This window comes from Eptesicus fuscus, chromosome 21 (genome assembly GCF_027574615.1).
Source record: "Eptesicus fuscus isolate TK198812 chromosome 21, DD_ASM_mEF_20220401, whole genome shotgun sequence".
Lineage (NCBI taxonomy): Eukaryota > Metazoa > Chordata > Mammalia > Chiroptera > Vespertilionidae > Eptesicus > Eptesicus fuscus.
This window is the reverse complement of record NC_072493.1, coordinates 13,135,888-13,155,638: the sequence shown is the minus strand read 5'-3', so window position 1 is coordinate 13,155,638 and position 19,751 is coordinate 13,135,888. Positions and strand designations below refer to the sequence as shown.

General features: G+C 40.4%; 1 protein-coding gene across 7 annotated transcripts in view; it reads left to right on the top strand.

Moving 5' to 3' along the window:
- The window catches only part of CTCF (CCCTC-binding factor), a 46,294-nt gene that overhangs the window by 8,528 nt on the left and 18,015 nt on the right, over positions 1-19,751 (top strand). For all 7 annotated transcript variants that reach the window (XM_054710506.1, XM_028143148.2, XM_008139910.3 and 4 more), the window contains 2 exons: positions 16,282-17,071; positions 17,354-17,524. In XM_054710506.1, the coding sequence (XP_054566481.1) occupies positions 16,291-17,071; positions 17,354-17,524 (952 nt within the window). In that variant the 5' untranslated portion in view covers positions 16,282-16,290. The remainder of the gene's footprint in view (positions 1-16,281; positions 17,072-17,353; positions 17,525-19,751) is intronic.

Sequence of the window (19,751 nt, the reverse complement as noted above, 5' to 3'; positions counted from 1 at the left end):
GCATGCCTCCTACTGGGGATTGACCCTGCAACCTGGGCATGTGCCCTTGTCCGGTATCAAATCCAGGACCCTTTAGTCTACAGACTGACATTCTATCCACTGAGCCAAACAGCTAGGGCTAGATTCTTTTTAAAAGAAAATAAATTTATACTTTCTTCACTTATTTCACCCATTCCCCACGCCCCACCTCTGGCAACAACCAGTTTTTCTTTTATACAATCTGTATTGTATAATTTTTAAAAGGAAAAAGGAATCCAGTACAATAGGAAGAAATACTGAAGCTTTCTGATACCCTATGTCAATGGTCGGCAAACTCATTAGTCAACAGAGCCAAATATCAACAGTACAAGGATTGAAATTTCTTTTGAGAGCAGAAAACCAACTTCTGCGCATGGGCCACAAAGTTTCCATCACATTGTACATGCGCGCCCGCACGTGGTGTTTTGTGGAAGAGCCACACTCAAGGAGCCAAAGAGCCGCATGTGGCTCTCGAGCCACAGTTTGCCGACCACTGCCCTATGTTAACTTCAAATAACTAGGAAGATACTTCCTTATTGCTGGATGTTAACCTGTTCCTTTAAAGACAGCAATCCTTTGGCTTTTTGCCTCTAATATTTCTCCTCCTATTCCCCATTGTTTGAATTATTTCTAACATAAGAGTAAATTGACTTCGAGTGAGAGCTAAATTAATTCTAAATTTGAGGGCATAGATTTTGAAATGTCTGTTCTTGACTCTTAGTAGTAGATATTTGCTGATTTAGTGGTTTCTAGATAAGTGTACATCTTAGCTAGTGGCTAAGTAGGTTATCCTATCAAGTATATAGCTATAGTTCTAAGCATTTGTTGCACTGAAATTAAATCCTCTATTTCTTTTTTTAAAAAGAGATAGATGATACACCAGCTTTCCCAACAAGGAAGGAGGAAATAAGAGTCCTAAAAGGTTCTAGATGGGTGCGGGCTTTTGAAGAAAAAAGCAGATATCTTAATGTTCTGTGCAGTGGAGAGGGTGGGGAGTTATATAAACAGTAATTACACCCTAACTTTGAGAAGCCTTTATAGTTTAAAACATACTCTAATAGAGGGAGGAAAGAGCCAGTCTGGTAGATTGTAACTTATGTTTTTGGTATTTTTGCCCAACACAGGGATTTCTCTTTAAATTTCTTGGACTTTAGCTGTAAATGCTACCTGGTAGAGTGGTGTGCATTAACCATCTTCATCTAAATAGGCTTCAGAGACTTCTGCCTGATTTCTGGATTACAAACAAGGATACTGCAAAGCTAGAGAACCACCCTTTGCTCCACTAATGTACAACTTTACCATATGCAGTTGTTGAAAATTCCTGTTTGATTTCTTTCAGCTGGCAACTGGTCATACTTGTTCCCTTCTTACCTATAAGGATGAATCTAATTGATAACCTAAAAAAAGTGTAGAATGTTAAAAGCCAGGAGAAATTTTAAGTCATCTGGCAATCGCCTCATTTTGCAGATAAGAAAGCTAAGAGGCAAAGTGATTTACCCAAGGTCTTGGTATAGAATAGTGCATCTGTCTTTTTTTGTTGTTCTTCCTTAGACTGGCACTAATTAGTTTCTAGGTTTCATAGAATATCTTGCATTTACTTCTGTAGCTAATTATCTTATACTAGAGGCGTGGTGCACGAAATTCGTGCACAGGGCGGGGGGCGGTTGTCCCTCAGCCCAGCCTGCACCCTCTCTAATCTGGGACCCCTCGAGGGATGTCCGACTGTCCTCTCACAATCCAGGACTGCTGGCTCCCAACTGCTCGCCTGCCTGCCTTCCTGATTGCCCCTAACCACTTCTGCCTGCCAGCCTGATCACCCCCAACCCAGTGATGGGCAACCTTTTGAGCTTGGTGTGTCAAACTTCGCCAAAAAACTGAGCATAACTCGGGTAGTGTGTCACTTTGAGGAAAAAACTAACTCTAAGACTCTAGTCGCAAATGTTTCATCCTCAGGAGCAGCAAATGTTTCATCCTCAGCATGCGGCCGCGTGTCATCAGAAATGGCTGCGTGTGTCAGTGCTGATATGCGTGTCATAGGTTCGCCATCACTGCCCTAACCACTCCCCTGCCAGCCTGATTGCCCCTAACTGCTCCCCTGCCAGCCTGATTACCCCTAACTGCCCTCCCCTGCAGGCCTGGTCCCCCCCAACTGCTCTCCCCTGCAGGCCTGGGTCCCCCCCAACTGCCCTTCCCTGCAGGCCCAGTCGCCCCCACCTTCCCTCCTCTGCCGGCCTGGTCACCCTTAACTGCCCTCCCCTGCAGGCTTTTTTTTTTTTTTTTAATCTGAACATTCCCTTAACTCTTTGCACTCGCTTGCTTTTTTCTCAATTCCTTTATTCTACTCGGGATTTAATTTTTTAAATACCCCAGATTTTACAAAGCGTGGCAGTAGAATAAAAAACTGGAGTTTCTTTTCATACAAACTTATTTATTTGGATTTTTTTATATTTCAAATTATTGATACATTCAAAGAGTATAAAAAGAGCTGCTACCGATGCTAACCATGTGAGTCACACTCGACATCCAAGTGCAAAAGGTTAACTTTTTTTTTTTAATACATTTTATTGATTTTTTTACAGAGAGGAAGAGAGAGGGATAGAAAGCTAGAAACATCGATGAGAGAGAAACATCGATCAGCTGCCTCCTGCACACCCCCTACTGGGAATGTGCCCACAACCAAGGAACATGCCCTTTGACCGGAATCAAACCTGGGACCTTTCAGTCTGCAGGCTGACGCTCTATCCACTGAGCCAAACCTGTTTCGGCTCCCCTGCAGGCTTGATTGCCCCCAACTGCCCTCCCTTGCAGGCCTGGTCCCTCCCAACTGCCCTCCCCTGCTGGCCATCTTGTGGTGGCCATCTTGTGTCCACATGGGGGCAGGATCTTTGACCATATAGGGGCAGCCATCTTGTGTGTTGGAGTGATGGTCAGTTTGCATATTACTCTTTTATTAGATAGGATAGAGGCCTGGTGCATGGGTGGGGGCCGGCTGGTTTGCCCTGAAGGGTGTCCCGGATCAGGGTGGGGGTTCCCTTGAGGTGTGGGGCGGCCTGGGCGAGGGACCTGTGGTGGTTTGCAGGCTGGCCACGCCCCCTGGCGACCCAAGCAGAGGCCCTGGTATCTGGGATTTATTTATCTTCTGTAATTGAAACTTTGTAGCCTTGAGCGGAGCCAAGCCTCCTGCTTGCTCTGTGGCCGCAGCCATTTTTGTTGGGATTTATTTATCTTCTATAATTGAAACTTTGTAGCGTTGAGTGGAGGCCTGGGCCCGCCAGGGTGTGCGGAAAGCTTGCCTCCATTCCCAGAGAAACCCAAGCCTCCTGCTCGCTCCGTGGCCACAGCCATCTTGGTTGGGTTAATTTGTATACTCGCTCCTGATTGGCTGGTGGGCGTGACTTGGTGCAGTGGAGTGATGGTTAATTTGCATATTACTTTTATTGGATGGGATGCATTCAGTTTTTTAGATATTTTAACAGAGAAACATATTAAATGTATATTTTTAGAAAAACATGAAGATTGTACTTTACTGCTCTCAAGTATAGTACACCTGTTCACTGGCTCACATTGGGTTTTTTGTCAGTATTTGTCAGAATTTTTTTTTAATGCTGTCACCAACTTTAAAGTTTATCCATGTGTATAATGCATTACTAGGCTCTAGCAGTCACTAATAGTAAAGCTTGGTATCTAATTCTAAGGCTGTTAGGGCTTTGAGCTTATTCATCTCTTTCTGGATAACCCAGGACTTTTTCAGAATCCTTTAGTAATTTCCCTGGGATAAGAAGGGACCATGCTTGGGAGGGCTGGTGTTGGTTAGCACACCTCTGTTTTTAGTGTAGTCCAATTGGACCTCTGAAATTTTGAAATTATTTCAGCCCACTACTGTTTATTTATTTAGATAAACTGTTATAACAAAACTCTGGCATAGCATAGTCACTATCACATATCGTAAAGCAGGTACAAACTATTTTACATTCACAGAGGTATGGTATGGTGCAGAACTATTCTATAATAATAGGATACTCTTAATTGTTTTTAATATTTCTTGTGTTTCTGTTTTATACTTGTAACTTTCTGCTATTGAACTTTTTTGTTGTAAGTATATTTTGAGACTATAAAGTAATAGTGACTTGGTTTCATCTTGGGAATAAATTTTTAAAATAATTTTATGTAATTTGCCTGTATCCTCCCCCCAATTTATTGATTAAGCTATTGCCTATATTTCCTTTTTTCCTATATTTTCCTATTTCTAAGGAGCAGCCAAATTGACAGATTGTTTCCATAATTTGAACTTTGTTCAGAGGCATTATATTGCCATTTATTATTACCCTTATTATGCCTTTGGTACACGTGTGCATTGTTGAATTTAAGCTGTTAGCTTCTAATTTAAGATTGAATTATAGGGTACCCCATTTACCAAATAAAAATGACTTGGTTTCTACCAAGTAGCCTTCATGAGTGGGTACTGGGTTATAGAAACACTAGAGCAGCAGCCACATGGTCATTGATAAACATTGCAAACCATGAACTCACTTGGTTATTATGTATGTTCGTTTCTCTTTCTTTTTTTCTTTTTTACCTTCTGTCATGCGTTGACCTTGTCCTATACAATCTAGAGAGATCTTTTGATACTGATGGTACACATAACAGAGGTTAAACCTTAGAACTTCCTTATTAAATTACACATTTCATTATTGCTTATATGGGAATCATTTATTTATTTGTCTAAATAAAGTGGTTCTTTATATTAAAGAATGAATCAAACATTCTCATAGTAGAAGACGGTGTATATTTGAGTAGCTTGGATTTTGTAGACCTGTATTTAGGATGAATAACTATTATATTCTAGGTTAGTCACTTCCAAGCCATAGTCAGCAGAGATTCTATATCAGAATCTCTTGAGGACTTTTTAAAAGGTCTCATCCAGCCTGGCTGGCATGGCTCAGTGGTTGAGCGCCTAACTAGGAACCAGGAGGTCAGGGCACATGCCCGGGTTGTGGGCTCGATCCCCAGTAGGGGACATGCAGGAGACAGCCAATCGATGATTCTCTCTCATCATTGATGTTTCTATCTCTCCTCCCTTCCTCTCTGAAATAAAAGTGTGTGTGTGTGTGTGTGTGTGTGTGTGTGTGTGTGTGTGTGTGTTTTAAAGGTCTCTTCCACACCAGAGCTACTGAATCAGAATCTCTGGGATCTATGTATTTTAAAGTTCACCAGGTAATTCTGTTACCAACCAGGTTTGGGAAACACTGCTTAGGTAGAATGTGCCCCAAAATCCATAGATGTGCCTATTAGATGTTCTGTAAATTCTCGTGTAATTTATTCCATTTTATAGCATTCATTCAAGATGATGGATTTGCCACAGATTCCCACCCTTTTCTCGTATTTCCAGTAATGAAAAACTGTGGAATTGCTCCAAAGACAGTATAACTCTGAGCTGCTTTCAGAGATATGGGCCTGGAGCAGGGCAAGGAGGGATTTGGTGGTCACCCTTGAGAGAGCAAAAAGAAGTGAGATGTTAGGTTGCTGTGTGCCAGCAAAAGTCATTTAGGCTGTAGAAAGTAGAGAGGGACAGCATGTGTGTGGGAGGCAGCCTCCAGTTGGTACTGTGGCATAGCATGTTGACTCTCAGGTACGTTTTGTCTTTGGTTTTAAATGTTCAATAAATGAAATAAACAGGCTACCCTTAATGAGGAGCTAGAACATGGCCTCTGTAACCAGGTTACAGTAATAACTTTGAGATGGTTTAGTACATTTCCATTTGGTTATGTTGAATATTTTTGCACAAAGTTGGTCTAATTTTTTACATATTTAAATTTCCCCATATGCTATTTCCCTGCTAGAATGCTCCTCTCTTAGTGTAGTTTGCCTGGCAGGATCCTCTCACCCTTGAAGATCCAGCTTTTTTTTTTTTGTCGGTGGGGATGGCCACTCGGGTGGCCGCGGCCACTAGAGCCGCCTGGCAGGTTGCTGGCTGGCTCCGAATCCGAAGATCCAGCTTTAATAATTCTTCCCCATAAAGCCCTCCTTCACTCATTTAAGCCATTCTTTGTGCCAGGGTATGGGAAGTCTGTTAACCCCTGTTACAGCAGGCATCACACTGTATAGATGCCATTTGTTTTATCTGTCTCCCTGCCAGATGAGCTTCCTGAGAACCAAGCCCTTTGCAGTTAGGACCTCCACTACAGCACCAAGTAATTAAAAGGGAAATTCTGTGTAACTAGCATCAGGCACTTTTAGAATTACTACATCTTAATGTCTTAAAAAATGAGTGTATTCACAATTAGTTTTTATTTTTACGTGGCAGGATTTTTATTTTATTTATTTTTTAAATTGATTTCAGAGAGAGGAAGGGAGACAGAGAAATAGAAACAACGATGATGATAGAGAATCATTGATTGGTTGCCACCTGCATGTTCCCCTACTGGGGGTCGAGCCCAAAACCTGGGGCATGTGCCCTTGACCAGAATCAAACCCGGGACCCTTCAGTCTGCAGGCCGATGCTCTGTCCATTGAGCCAAACCGGCTAAGGCAGTATTTTTTTTTTTTTTTTTAACCTAACCTATAATTGTGTTAGGACTTCTTTTTCTGTTTAAGAAATGACATAAACATAGCAAAAAAGAAAATAAGCTCATGTAATTAAGCTTCTACTTAGCACACAATGTTTGTTTTTCCATTTGTTCTTTCTGCTTTTGTCATGTGCAGGGACCATTTGTGAATGTTTCATATAACAGTGGCACCAATATTGAGTGTCTGCTGTTTACCTAATACTTTTGTATTCATTGCTGCAGAAATAAAAGACATAGTTCCTGCCCTTACCATTAAGCTAAAAGTCTATTTGGGGAAAAGACACAGACATAGAACTACAGTAAAAACCAAAAAAACAAAGTTGAAGTCAGTGGTCAAGGTTGAGAAGACTGATTGTATTTAGGGCAGCAATTTTCATCCTTTTTCATCTCATGGCACACACAAACTAATTACTGAAATTCTGCAGCACACCAAAAAAAAAGTATTTTTTGCCTATCTGACAAAAAATTAGGTATAATTTTGACTCATTCAAATGATGTGTTGACTTGTCATTTTTTTATTTGATGACCTAAAGGAAAAGTCAGGTATTGAATGTTTTACAAATTCTTGTGGCACACCAGTGTGCTGCAGCACACAGGTTGAAAATCGCTGATTTAGGGAATGACTTGAGCTGGAGAGGGTGGGGGACAAGGGAGTCAGCTATGGTGTGGAAGATGCCCCAAAGGTGAGGGTGAGTGGGTAGAAAGTATGGGAACAGATTGTACAGAAGTCTGGGAGCAAAGCCGAGGAGTTTAGAGTTGATTTAGTAAGCCTCAACCATGTGTTTTTTGTGCCTCATTTCAGGATTTAGTCTGGCAGCAATATGCTGGACAGATTAAACTAGTAAGAGTCCGGCCTGGGAAGCTGTTTTGGTTTGTTTTGTCTTTTTTTGGGGGGGGGAGTTGTTTGTTTGTTTGTTTGTTTGTTTTGCTCTTAAGTTTTCTCTTCCATTCCTGGATTTGGTCAGTCACCAGGTTCTGTTAACTGGTTATAGCCTTCATCCTACAGAAATTCAGTAGTTTATCAAATAAGTCATTTTTGTCGGTAAAATATATTGAGGGCTTGTGATTAGAATTCTAGGAAACAAACATCATATATTTTTGTTTAGCTAACATGGGGCGGGGGGATGCAGAGAAGCACAATTGCTAGGCTCTGTGCACGCATTGTTTTATTTAATCTTTTTTTTTTTTTTTTTTTTTTTTTTTTTTTTATTGATTTTATTACAGAGAGGAAGAGAGAGGGATAGAGAGTTAGAAACATCGATGAGAGAGAAACATCGATCAGCTGCCTCTTGCGCACCCCCTACTGGGGATGTGCCCGCAACCAAGGTACATGCCCTTGACCGGAATCGAACCCGGGACCCTTCAGTCCGCAGGCCGACGCTCTATCCACTGAGCCAAACCGGTTTCGGCGTTTTATTTAATCTTAATGACAACCTGTGAGGTGGATAACATTATTCCTGTTTTGTACACAAGGAAATGGAGGCACAGAAGGGTAGCATATCTCACTCTAGGTTACACTGTTAGTAAGTAAAAGAACCAGAATTGGAATGTAGGTCTCTGGCTGGAGAGTCTAAGCTCTGGACTATTCAATTCTGTTTGTCCTGCCTTTTTTAAAAGAAAATTACTATTCTTTTTTTTGTTCTTGGTGCTTTTAATATGGAACAAGGGTTTTCTTTATGTTATACATTAAAACATGATTTTTAATGTCTACATAGCATTCCATTTAGTGAATGTATCATTATTTACTAGATATAACTATTCCCCTGTGGTTTTACTTTTAGGTTGTTTATCATTATTTGCTTTAATAATGTTTTAAATTTTCTGTGATAGTGACAGTACTAGATTATATTAATTATTGTGGCTTTATAATATGTTAACATTTGGTTATAGAAGATTGCCTTAATTTTTCAGAAATTTTATTGTTACCAACATCTTGTTTATTTCAGGCAGATTTTGAAAAATTTTTACATAAAAAGTAGAAAGAATTGCCGAAACCGGTTTGGCTCAGTGGATAGAGCATCGACCTGCAGACTGAAAGGTCCCAGGTTCGATTCCGGTCAAGGGCATGTACCTTGGTTGCGAGCACATCCCCAGTAGAGGGTGTGCAGGAGGCAGCTGGTCGATGCTTCTCTCTCATCGATGTTTCTGGCTTTCTATCCCCCGCTCTTCCTCTCTGTAAAAAATCAATAAAATATATATTTTTAAAAAAAGTAGAAAGAATTAATGTCTTTACAATGTTAGGCCTTTCTGATCATGGATATAGATAGTACTGTCCCTATTTAGTGAGGTCTTTTATGCCTTAGAAGAGTTTTGTAATCTTTAGATAACAAATGCACATTTTGAGTTGAGGTTATTTTTATTTTGATAGATTTGTTAAGAATAGTGTGACTTTATATTTCTGTATTTTTCTGTACTTTCTGTTTATTGAATATATAAGTGTACTCTATACAATTTCATGTATAGTCCATCTCATTTGAAAAAGAATTTGAAGAAATATATAGAAATACAAATAGTAAAGGATATAAAGTCAAACCTGCAGAAAATACCAATTAAAATAGAATAATTGGTACATAGTTTGAGAGGAAAATAATTGATCAATGTGTGGCAACTTAAAAAAAAGTAATATGATCCTATTACATACGTTTCTCAGTGAAAGAAAAAAAATTATTTAAAGAAAAGCTTTTCCAAGTATGTGATTCCAAATGAAATTTCTCCCACGTATCCTTTAGTGTAAGCCAAGGGCGTAATGCCAAAACAAAACTTGATGAAAGCAGTTCTTTAGGGGATAAGATCCTATGACCCAAGTATACCCAGTTTTCTGATGTTCTGGGCATAAAATTCTGGGATAACGACTAGAATAGAATGCTGAATTCCACTGAGAGGTAGAATAAGGACAGAAAAGTCTCTCTTTTTTTTAATCCTCACCCAAGGATATGTTTTTATTGATATTTTTCGAGAGGAAGAGGTAGGAAGAGATAAACAGTAATGGGTTGCCCCACCCCAATTGGAATCGAATCTGTAACCTTTTGGTGACACTCCAACCAATGGAGCCACCTGGCCAGGGCAGAAAAGTCTCTTTTGGATTTACTAGTTAAGGGCCATTCCTGGCTTCAGAGCAATTCAGTAATTAAGAAACAGAAACCAGACTGGTAAACCAAAGGGTGGAAGAGAAATAAAGGGGTGAAGACAGCCAGTGTGGAGTTGAACATGGGAACATAGAGATAGCAGATGCTAAATTGTCAGGTGGAGTTAAGGGGATTTTTAAGATGGGAAAGATTTGAGCAACATAGAGCTGGGAGAGAAGAGGCTGAGGCAAGAGGGAGAGGGGCTGATCTAGAAGACTCCCCAAGGATGCTGGCCAGACGGGTGGCCTATGAGCAAGCGCAGACCTCAGAGCCCTTTGTGTCCTAGTCTAGGCCTCTGTATCTTCCCACTCCACAAGTCAGCGGAGCCAAGGGAGGTGCTCAGGTACCAGTTTTCCTCTCTTCTAGCCCCTTCACCCCCAGGTATCAGGATCGTCCTGCCTGAGCCTGAGGGAACCTCCTGCCTACCCTCTACCTACATGTTGATTTGAATGATTTTTTTTTTATTGTTTCTAAGCTTTACTTTTTCACCAAGATGACAGAAAATACAGGAAGGATCTGGTCTTCAGAGTTCCATTTTATGTGTGATATTGTGGCCCAGGGGGCTAACCTGCTTTGCCAGGTTCTTTTGGTTAGTAATGGATTAGGGACTAGAGTCCAGGTTTCTTCTTAGGTGATAACCAAACATTCACATAGATGACCTTTAGGCAATTGCAGATGTGGATTTTAAAGATCTCTGTGTAGAGACAGCAGAAGTAGAAAGGTTAGCAAATGGAGTGGCTACAGGGAAAGGAACATAGCCTTAATGTGCTCAGAGGGAGGAGCTCTCAGAGACAAGGGAAGGCAGGAGCCAAGGGAGAAGAGAGGCCCTGATGAAGGAAGTATATCAGTTTCATACTGTCAGATGCCAGAGAAACTAAGGTTGAGGATGAGGGAAAGGCCTTTGGGTTGGCTGGTGTGGTTTTTGGTGAGTGGTGCTTATGGGCCAAGCAGAAGGACCACAGAGTAGGCTAAGGAGCAATGGAGTCCTTTATTTAAAAAATAGAGCATGATTTATCCACTGATATGTTTTTGTTTGTTTTGTTTTAGGAGGAGGGAGGGAGGGAGAGAGAGAGAGAGAGAGAGAGAGAGAGAGAGAGAGAGAGAGAGAGAGAAACGGATCAGTTGCCTTCCACACAAACCCCAAACAGATCAAAAGATCAAATCCGCAACCTGGGTATGTGCCCTGAGAGGGAAGGAACCCCCCATCACCTTTTGGTATATAGGCTGATTGATGACACCCGGCCAGGGCTGGAGTCCTTTTTAATAAGTACAAGTTCTTAATATAGAGCAAAGCCATGCCCTGGCTCAGTGGTTATAATGTCGGCCTGTGCATCAAAGAGTCCTTGGTTCAATTCCTGGTGAAGGATAGGTATCTTGGTTGCCAGTTCCTTCCCGGCCCCTTGTCCAGGCACCTGCAGGAGGCAGCCAGTTGATGTGTCTCTTTCACATCAGTGTTTCTCTCCCTCCCTCCCTTCCTTCTACTCTCTCTGAAAACCAGTGGGAAAAAAATATCCTCAGGTGAGGATTAAAAATAAATAAAATAGAGCAAAGCCATATACAGTAGTATGCAAATTAATCTTTATTAATTAATATGTGCTTCATTTTCCAGATTTCAATAAATAAGCTAACATACTTTAATAATCAGAAAAAAAGTTGTGTCCCCAGAATAAATGTAAATCCCTTTTTAGTGGTGTTGATCCACAAAAAGATTTTACAAAATCTAGAAAGCATGGCCGACTCAAGCAAGGAGAGTGGCAAAGAATATGAGAGAGAAAATGTCCATTCCACTGCCCCCCACCCCCACTCTGGTAGTGGGCAGAGCTGAATCCATAAAGAGAGAAGATGGATCAGAACTACTGAGGGGGGAGGGAGAGTGGTGACATAGCTAGGAGAGCACAATCAATCCCCTGGGAGTGGGGAGGGACCTGGTCCAGCCTCTAAGGTTAATTATTGATTTCAGAGGAGAGACTCCCTTCTGAAGAAAGTTAGGTAAAGGAATCTACTGCTTGAGTGGATTTCTAAGCAGTGTATGGGAGAGGCTGGTTGGTGGCTTGCTACTTTGTGCCTGTTTTTTCTCTGTCAAAATATAAGCTATTGCTTTAAGACCTGAGTAGATTGTTCATGGACCTAATACTCTGTCAGCTCGACTCCCTGGCAACACAGTTGGTTTCAATTTGTACTCCTTTGTACCAACTATTTTTCTACCTGGTCTTTTAGGTTGGACTTGATTATTTACAAGCAATTTCTAACATTTTAAGTTCTCAAGATGGACAAGAGGGATTTTTCTGTTTTTCTAAGTATTGTATACTATAAAACCCTTCAGAGCTCAGAGATGAAATGCTTTCCCTCCACCAATTTTATTTCAGAGGATATCTAAATAGCCAGGATTATGTAGTGATTTTTCTGGCAGGGCCAGCATTAGCATCTACAGCTTGTGAAATGTTGTTTTTTTTATCCTTTGTTACTTTTCTCAAGAATGTCACCAAGGTTGATGGGGTTTGTTCTCTGTTCCCTAAATCCAGCATTTGGAGTTACCATCTTTGCTGAGGTCCCAATTTTGAGACCTTTGTGGTCTGGAAAAATATTTTTAAAAATGTGTGAGAGTAATAATATAACGTAGTACTTCTTGAACTTTAATATATGAAACCACTTGGGGATCTATTAAGTTGCAAATTCTGATTCTATGGGTCAAGGATGAGGCCTAAGTTTTGTGTTTCCAATGAGTTCCAAGGTTATGCCAGTGCTGCTGGTTCTTAGACCGTACTCTGAGCAACAACGGTATAAAGTTTTGTGCTGTCCAGTACACTATAGCCCCTGGCCACATGTGGCTGTTGAGAACCTACAGTGACTAGTTCAAATTGAGGTGTACTATAAGTGTGAAATATATACCAGATTCTGAAGGTTTACTATGAAAGAAAAAGAACATAAAATATCTCAATTTTTTTATTGGTTACATCTTTTATTTTTTAATATATTTTTATTAATTTCAGATAGGAAGGGAGAGTGAGACATAGAAAAATCAATGATTAGAGAGAATTATTGATAGGCTGCTCCTGCACACCCCCTACTGGTGATTGAGCCCGTAAGCAGGCATGTGCCCTTGACCGGAATTGAACCCAGGACCCTTCAGTCACAGGCCGATACTCTGTCCACTGAGCCAAGCTGGCTAGGGCTATTGGTTGCATCTTGAAGTGAAAAAATTTGGGACATACTGGGTTAAATAAAATTACGAAAATTAATTTCACCTCTTTCTTTTTACTTTTTCAATATGACACCTATGTGACTCATATTTGTGGCCTCTATTATATTTCCAGTCTAGAGCATTCATTCCTATCCTAAGAATAATCCATCTGAACAATATTGGTTATATAAAAGAAATTATAGTTAGGATCATGCTTAAAGTAGTCATTTATGATCAGAAATATAAATGAGATCTTACAATAAAAATGCTAGCACATTGATGCTTGAACATATTTATAGGCAAATTATAAAGCATTCTACAAATGTCCCTTGATCTTCACCTTAATGCAGTAACATTTTATAATATTTGTCCCCATTTTTAATGGAACAGCTAGTAAGAGGTCTTTGCATTGAGCATTGTAGTGTTTTTCTCTTCGTTGTTGAGAACAAGGGACTAATGAAAGTAGGTAATGGCAAAACAAATCAGACTGACAACCAGCAACCCACAAGGTTTTCCGTCAGCCTGGGTTATGTTCCATGCAGATGGTAAGGTTTGCTGAATCTATCAAAAAAATGTAGGTTGCTTCAAGCCTGGCTTTTGCCCTCAAAGAGATTTCACAAGCCAGCTGGGGAAATGGATCATTTTGAAAAAAATTTAAGCACAAAATAGTGTGGTTATTTTATCAGCAGACACATTCAGAGAAAAGTAATGGCTAAAGAGCAAAAAGTCGTAAATCTGAATAGGTTATCTGGGGTTAGATAGTAAGGGGCCTTGAAAGCCATGCATCGCTCCCTTTTGCCAATAAGGGGATACACTTAGTTGTAGAAATCAAGCACTGTTTTTGTGAACCAAGTCTTAACTTCCCCTGCCAGAAAGCATATGTAGTTTCTCAGTGCCATATGCATATAGTCTTCTTACTTTTTGTCAAGCAAGACTATCCAAAGCTATACAATCAACATAGCTTTCTCCTGTTTCTTCCTACCCTTTAAGCCAACTGTTATTCTTTCTCATAACCAATTCCCTCATATATTTATTCTATATAAGGAGACAACCCCTGCCCCTGTTTCAGGGTTCCATTCAGATTTCACATTTATGAAGCATCCTTTTAAATGTGTGTGTGTGTACACAACACATACACACCCACACACACACACATATTTATTGATTTCAGAGAGGAAGAGGGAGAGAGATGGAAACATCAATGATGAGAGAATCATTAATTGGCTGCCTCCTGCTCGCCCCCTATTGGGGATCGAGCTTGCAACCCAGGCATGTGCTCTGACTGGGAATTGAACTATGACCTCCTGGTTCATAGGTCGACACTCAACCACTGAGCCATGCTGGCTAGGCTATGAAGCATCTTGATCTCATACCTGATTAGTCTCCATACCTACCTACTTTTACCTAAAACCATTGTACCTATTCTGTCCCTCATGTTAGACAATTAACTCCTACAATGCAAAACCAGGTCTTGCCCATCCCTCTATAGTCTTTGTACTCTTTTGCAGGTGGTTCTGGAGTAAGAGGAACCTTCCCTGACTGTTAGCATGGATACAGCATTAAGGTGCCAGGACAGAGAATTAAAGAAATGTGCCTCTGATAGGAGTAGCAAAAGCTTTTGTTTGGGCAAGAATGCAAAACACTTGAAATTTTTAAATTTTAAATTAGCCTTGTATATACTTGCGGGTTTTAAGTCATTGCTTTCAGTTAGATGATTGTTCAGAACCATTTTACTCTTAGGTATCTGAGTATTCACGAGACTTAAGAGCCAGAAGCTATGAATTGGCTGATTTTTCCCCCCGTTTTTTATTATATATTCAGTTTGCATTAATCAAGTACATACCAACCTAGGCACAGTGCTAAAGAGTAAAAACTGCTTGTTCTACATGGTCCCTGTCCTCAGGGAATTCTTGATCTCATAGAGGAAAGAGATAGATGAGTATTACTGATATGACACAAGAGATGGTATTAGTGGTAGCTACAAGCAGGGCCATTGGAATCTGTATCCAAATTTTTATTTTGGCTCCCCCCTTCACCACCCCCCCCAAAAAAAAAAGTGAAAAAGCACCATGACAGGGCATGTTTTCTGAGGTAGAATTTACCTAAAAACATCAAAGCCCTCTGCCAGTTTTTCATAAGTAGTTATAGGAAATATGTAAGATTTGAACTGGTTTTGTTAATAATTCTTTAATATAAACTAGAGTAGAATTTAACTGTCTCATGTTATATATTTCTTTTTTTATATATTTTTATTAATTAATTTTATTAATAAGAGAGGAAGGGAGAGAGATAGAGAGTTAGAAACATCGATGAGAGAGAAACATCGACCAGCTGCCTCTCCTGCACACTCCCCACTGGGGATGTTCCCGCAACCAAGGTACATGCCCTTGCCCAGAATCGAACCTGGGACCCTTCAGTCCGTAGGCTGACGCTCTATCCACTGAGCCACACTAGTTAGGGCTCATGTTATATATTTCTTAACCATTTGTTGTTTTGAATCAGGACCCAAAGAAGATCCATATGCAGTGATTGATTGCTGCATTTTTTAAAAACATATTTTTATTGATTTCAGAGAGGGGAGAGGGAGAGGAAGATAGAAACATCAATGATGTGAGAGGATCACTGATTGGCTGCCTCCTGCATGCCCCCTATTGGGGATCAAACCCGCATCCTGGGCATGTACCCTTGACCAGAATGGTACCTGGGACCCTTCAGTCCACAGGCCAAGGCTCTATCCCCTGAGGCAAACCGGCTAGGGCAATTGCTGCATTTTTTAAGTCTCTTTTATCTGTGTCAGGGTTTTTCAAATTCAGCACTATTGCTATTTGGTTCCCAGTAATTCTTTCTTGTGGAGGACTGACTTGTGCATATAGCAAGGTGTTTAGTAAGATCTCTGGCCTCTCTGCCCACTGGATGCTAAGTAGCACACCCACCCTAGAAGTGACAACCAAAAATGTCTCCAGGCCTTGTCAAATGTCACCTGGAGGCAGAGTCACCCCACTACTGATCTGTAGGATCTCTCTCTCTCTCCTTCCCCCCTTTTTTTTCTTCAGGTAATTTATTTGCAGAAGAAACTGCAATTTCCTTCTGTTTGGGTTTCACCCCTGTAGTGTAATTTAACATCCTCTGTCACCAATGTCCTATTGATAGTTGAATCTAGAAGCTATATTAGTTTCAGATTTGTTTGTTTTGTTTGACAAGACTGCTTCATGAGTAATGTTTTGTCCTTCTGTTAGGAGGCACATAGTGTGTGTTATCTTTTTGTAATAATAACAACCACTGATGCCTAATTCATTCTTCAGGGATCTTTTTTATTTTAAAATGTATTATATATTTTTTCATGTAGATAAACTTTATTTTAAATAACAATCTGTGTTCTCTCTTAATAAAGGAAGGGGAAATGGAAGGTGAGGCGGTTGAAGCCATTGTGGAGGAATCTGAAACTTTCATTAAAGGAAAGGAGAGAAAGACTTACCAGAGACGTCGGGAAGGGGGCCAGGAAGAGGATGCTTGCCACCTACCCCAGAACCAGACTGATGGGGGTGAGGTGGTCCAGGATGTCAATAGTAGTGTGCAGATGGTCATGATGGAACAGCTGGATCCTACCCTTCTTCAGATGAAGACCGAAGTAATGGAGGGTACAGTTGCTCCAGAAGCAGAGGCTGCTGTGGACGATACCCAGATCATAACCTTGCAGGTTGTAAATATGGAGGAACAGCCCATAAACATAGGAGAGCTTCAGCTTGTTGAAGTCCCCGTCCCCGTGACTGTACCTGTTGCTACCACGTCAGTAGATGAACTCCACGGGGCTTATGAGAATGAAGTGTCTAAAGAGGGCCTTGCAGAAAATGAACCCATGATATGTCACACCTTACCTCTGCCTGAAGGGTTTCAAGTGGTGAAAGTGGGGGCCAATGGAGAGGTGGAGACGCTAGAGCAAGGGGAACTTCCACCTCAGGAAGATCCTATTTGGCAAAAAGACCCAGACTATCAGCCACCAGCCAAAAAAACAAAGAAAACCAAAAAGAGCAAACTTCGTTACACAGAGGAGGGCAAAGATGTGGATGTTTCTGTCTATGACTTTGAGGAAGAGCAACAGGAGGGTCTGCTGTCAGAGGTTAATGCAGAGAAAGTGGTTGGTAACATGAAGCCTCCAAAACCAACAAAAATTAAAAAGAAAGGTAAAATGATTTTATCCATTCTATTCTCATAAAACCAATTTGGAATGAAGTAGATAACGGTATATATGCAGGTTATTTTATATTAATTTTTTTTTTTAAGATCATGATGTGAGTGCTAGTCTTTTTAGCCAGTCTAAAATAAGTTTTTAAGTCCTGAAGATAAAGAAGTAAATCTATTAGTGGCAAAAAATAATTATTATTATATTTATAGAAATTTAAGATTGGGATTAATCTTAACGTTTTTTAACCCTACAACAAGTAAGTGTTTTGTTTTGCATATAGGTGTAAAGAAGACATTCCAGTGTGAGCTTTGCAGTTACACGTGTCCACGGCGTTCAAATTTGGATCGTCACATGAAAAGTCACACTGATGAGAGACCACACAAGTGCCATCTCTGTGGCAGGGCATTCAGGACAGTCACCCTCCTGAGGAATCACCTTAACACACACACAGGTGCTGGATAAGAATGTTGGGAACTACAGCATAGCTACAATTAAAACTTGGGCTTTATAAGGATGGTGATCCAGAAAAAGATTATCTGTAGTAGATAACCTGTCGTATTTCCTGAAGACATCACCATTGTGTTGCTAAGGTTTTTTAACAACTACTAAAAATGACCCCCAAAGTTCCCAGGCAAAAATTGCCAGGAACTTTGTTGAAGAACATTCGAAATATTAGTGAAATCCTAACCTTTGTAAAAACCATGCTTTCTGGTTGTTTTACCTCAAGGAAGATAAATAATTCATAATCTCAGAATAGAAAGTATAAGGCATCATTCTAGCAGTTCAAACATTTATTCATTCACATTCCATGCATACTTCAGCATTCTAACATTAGCTTCATCTTGGCTGTGGTCAGGTCTTGGGGGTCACTAAAGTGGAAGGACCATGCACTGGAGCTCTCTTTTAGGCTCTCTTCCGGGCTCTTTGCATTTTAGTGTTGGCTTTGGCTCTAAGTGCTGACAATGAAACTTCTTTCACCCAGTTCTTTATGCAGAATAGCTCTTCTCTATCCAGATTCTCCACATCACTTTATATGACGACTCTTGTTTTCATTTGATGTACTGATTGTCCAATGAGTGTGATTAAGTGGGGGTTGGCCTATAAGCAATATGCTGTGTATTTGTTTTGTTTTTTGTTGGTTGTTTTGTTTTGTTTTTGCTGATGGGACTTAGTCACTTTTTAAAAAATATTTTTTAAATTGATTTCAGAGAAGAAGTGAGAGGGAGAGAGAGATAGAAACATCAATGATGAGAGAATCATTGATCAGCTGCCTCCTGTATGCCCCCACTGGGGATTGAGCCCACAACCCCGGCATGTGCCCTTGACCAGATTCAAACCTGGGACCCTTCAGTCTGCAGGCTCTATCCACTGAGCCAAACCAGCTAGGGCTGACTTAGTCACTTTTCACCATCTTCCTAGTTTCTACTCAGACACTTGATATGTTTTATTGGGTAGTTTGAAGACACTATAAAAGCAGCATATCTTCTATAATAATAAAAGCATAATATGCTAATTAGACCAGACAGCCAAACGACCTTCTGGACAACCTTCAACCTGGACGAAGTCCAGGCTGCGAGGGCTGAACCCCTTGCATGAATTTCGTGCATCGGGCCTCTAATGACTAGATAAAAGTAGCTGGCCCCAGAAAGTCAGTTTATGCTAAGGAATAACATCTTTCCATAGCGTGACTTGGTGAGCGTGGATCTTGAGCAGAGGGACATATGTGGTCTTGTGGTGCAACCCAATGAAAATCTGTCCCACAGTAGATTCTTCCTTAATTGCCATTCTTATGTCTATCAGACCAGGGGTGGGGGGAATGTCTGGCTCGTGGACCATATAAGGCCTAAGAAATCATTTAGTCTGGCCTTGCCAAAGCATTAGGGGCGAGTTAATTAAATGTTTGACCAAATATAGCAGAGCTAAATTTTAAATTGATGATTTTGTATGGCCTGCAAATGATGTTATAAATACCCAAATGGCCCTTGGCAGCAAAAAGTTTCCCCACCCCTGCTCTAGATAGTACTAGGTAAGCATTGGAGATCCTTGGTTTTCAGTTTGCTTTGTCAGAGTGGATGCTGCTTTCCTTTTCTTGTTAACTGTTATTTTACTTACATCTCTATACCACCAGAATATACATTTTTCATAGACAAGAACTCTGTCCTTCACTCCTACATCCTCTGGTATTAAAGGAGCAAATTGAGCAAATAAGCATTCCTTGGAATTTCTTAGTTAATGATCATATTCCAATTACACTTCCCTCTCCATGGTTCTCTCAATCTCTGGGAGAATCATTTATGTAATGGCTGCCTCCATTCATTACATTGGAGCTCTTCCTAATTCCATTCTCAGAGGTAGCCTTCCTTTGGTTTTGGTGTTTGGGTTTACCTTGCTGTCCCCTTTTACCTGCAGCCCACAATTAAAGCTGATCCCAGATTCTGAATAATCGTCTGTAAAAATGGCACTCTGTTCTTCTGTCAGCTTTATCACCTTATTGTCATTATTACCTGGGCCTGGTGTTTCTTTCCAATGCAATATTCAAAATATAAAGTGGCTAGAAAAGGTTTGCTAAAGTAATATGGGACCTATTAAAAACAATAAGATTCTTTCAATGAATGGGGAAAAGAACAAGAAATGTATTGGCTGTGTATATTATTAGTTTATAGAAATGTTCACATATT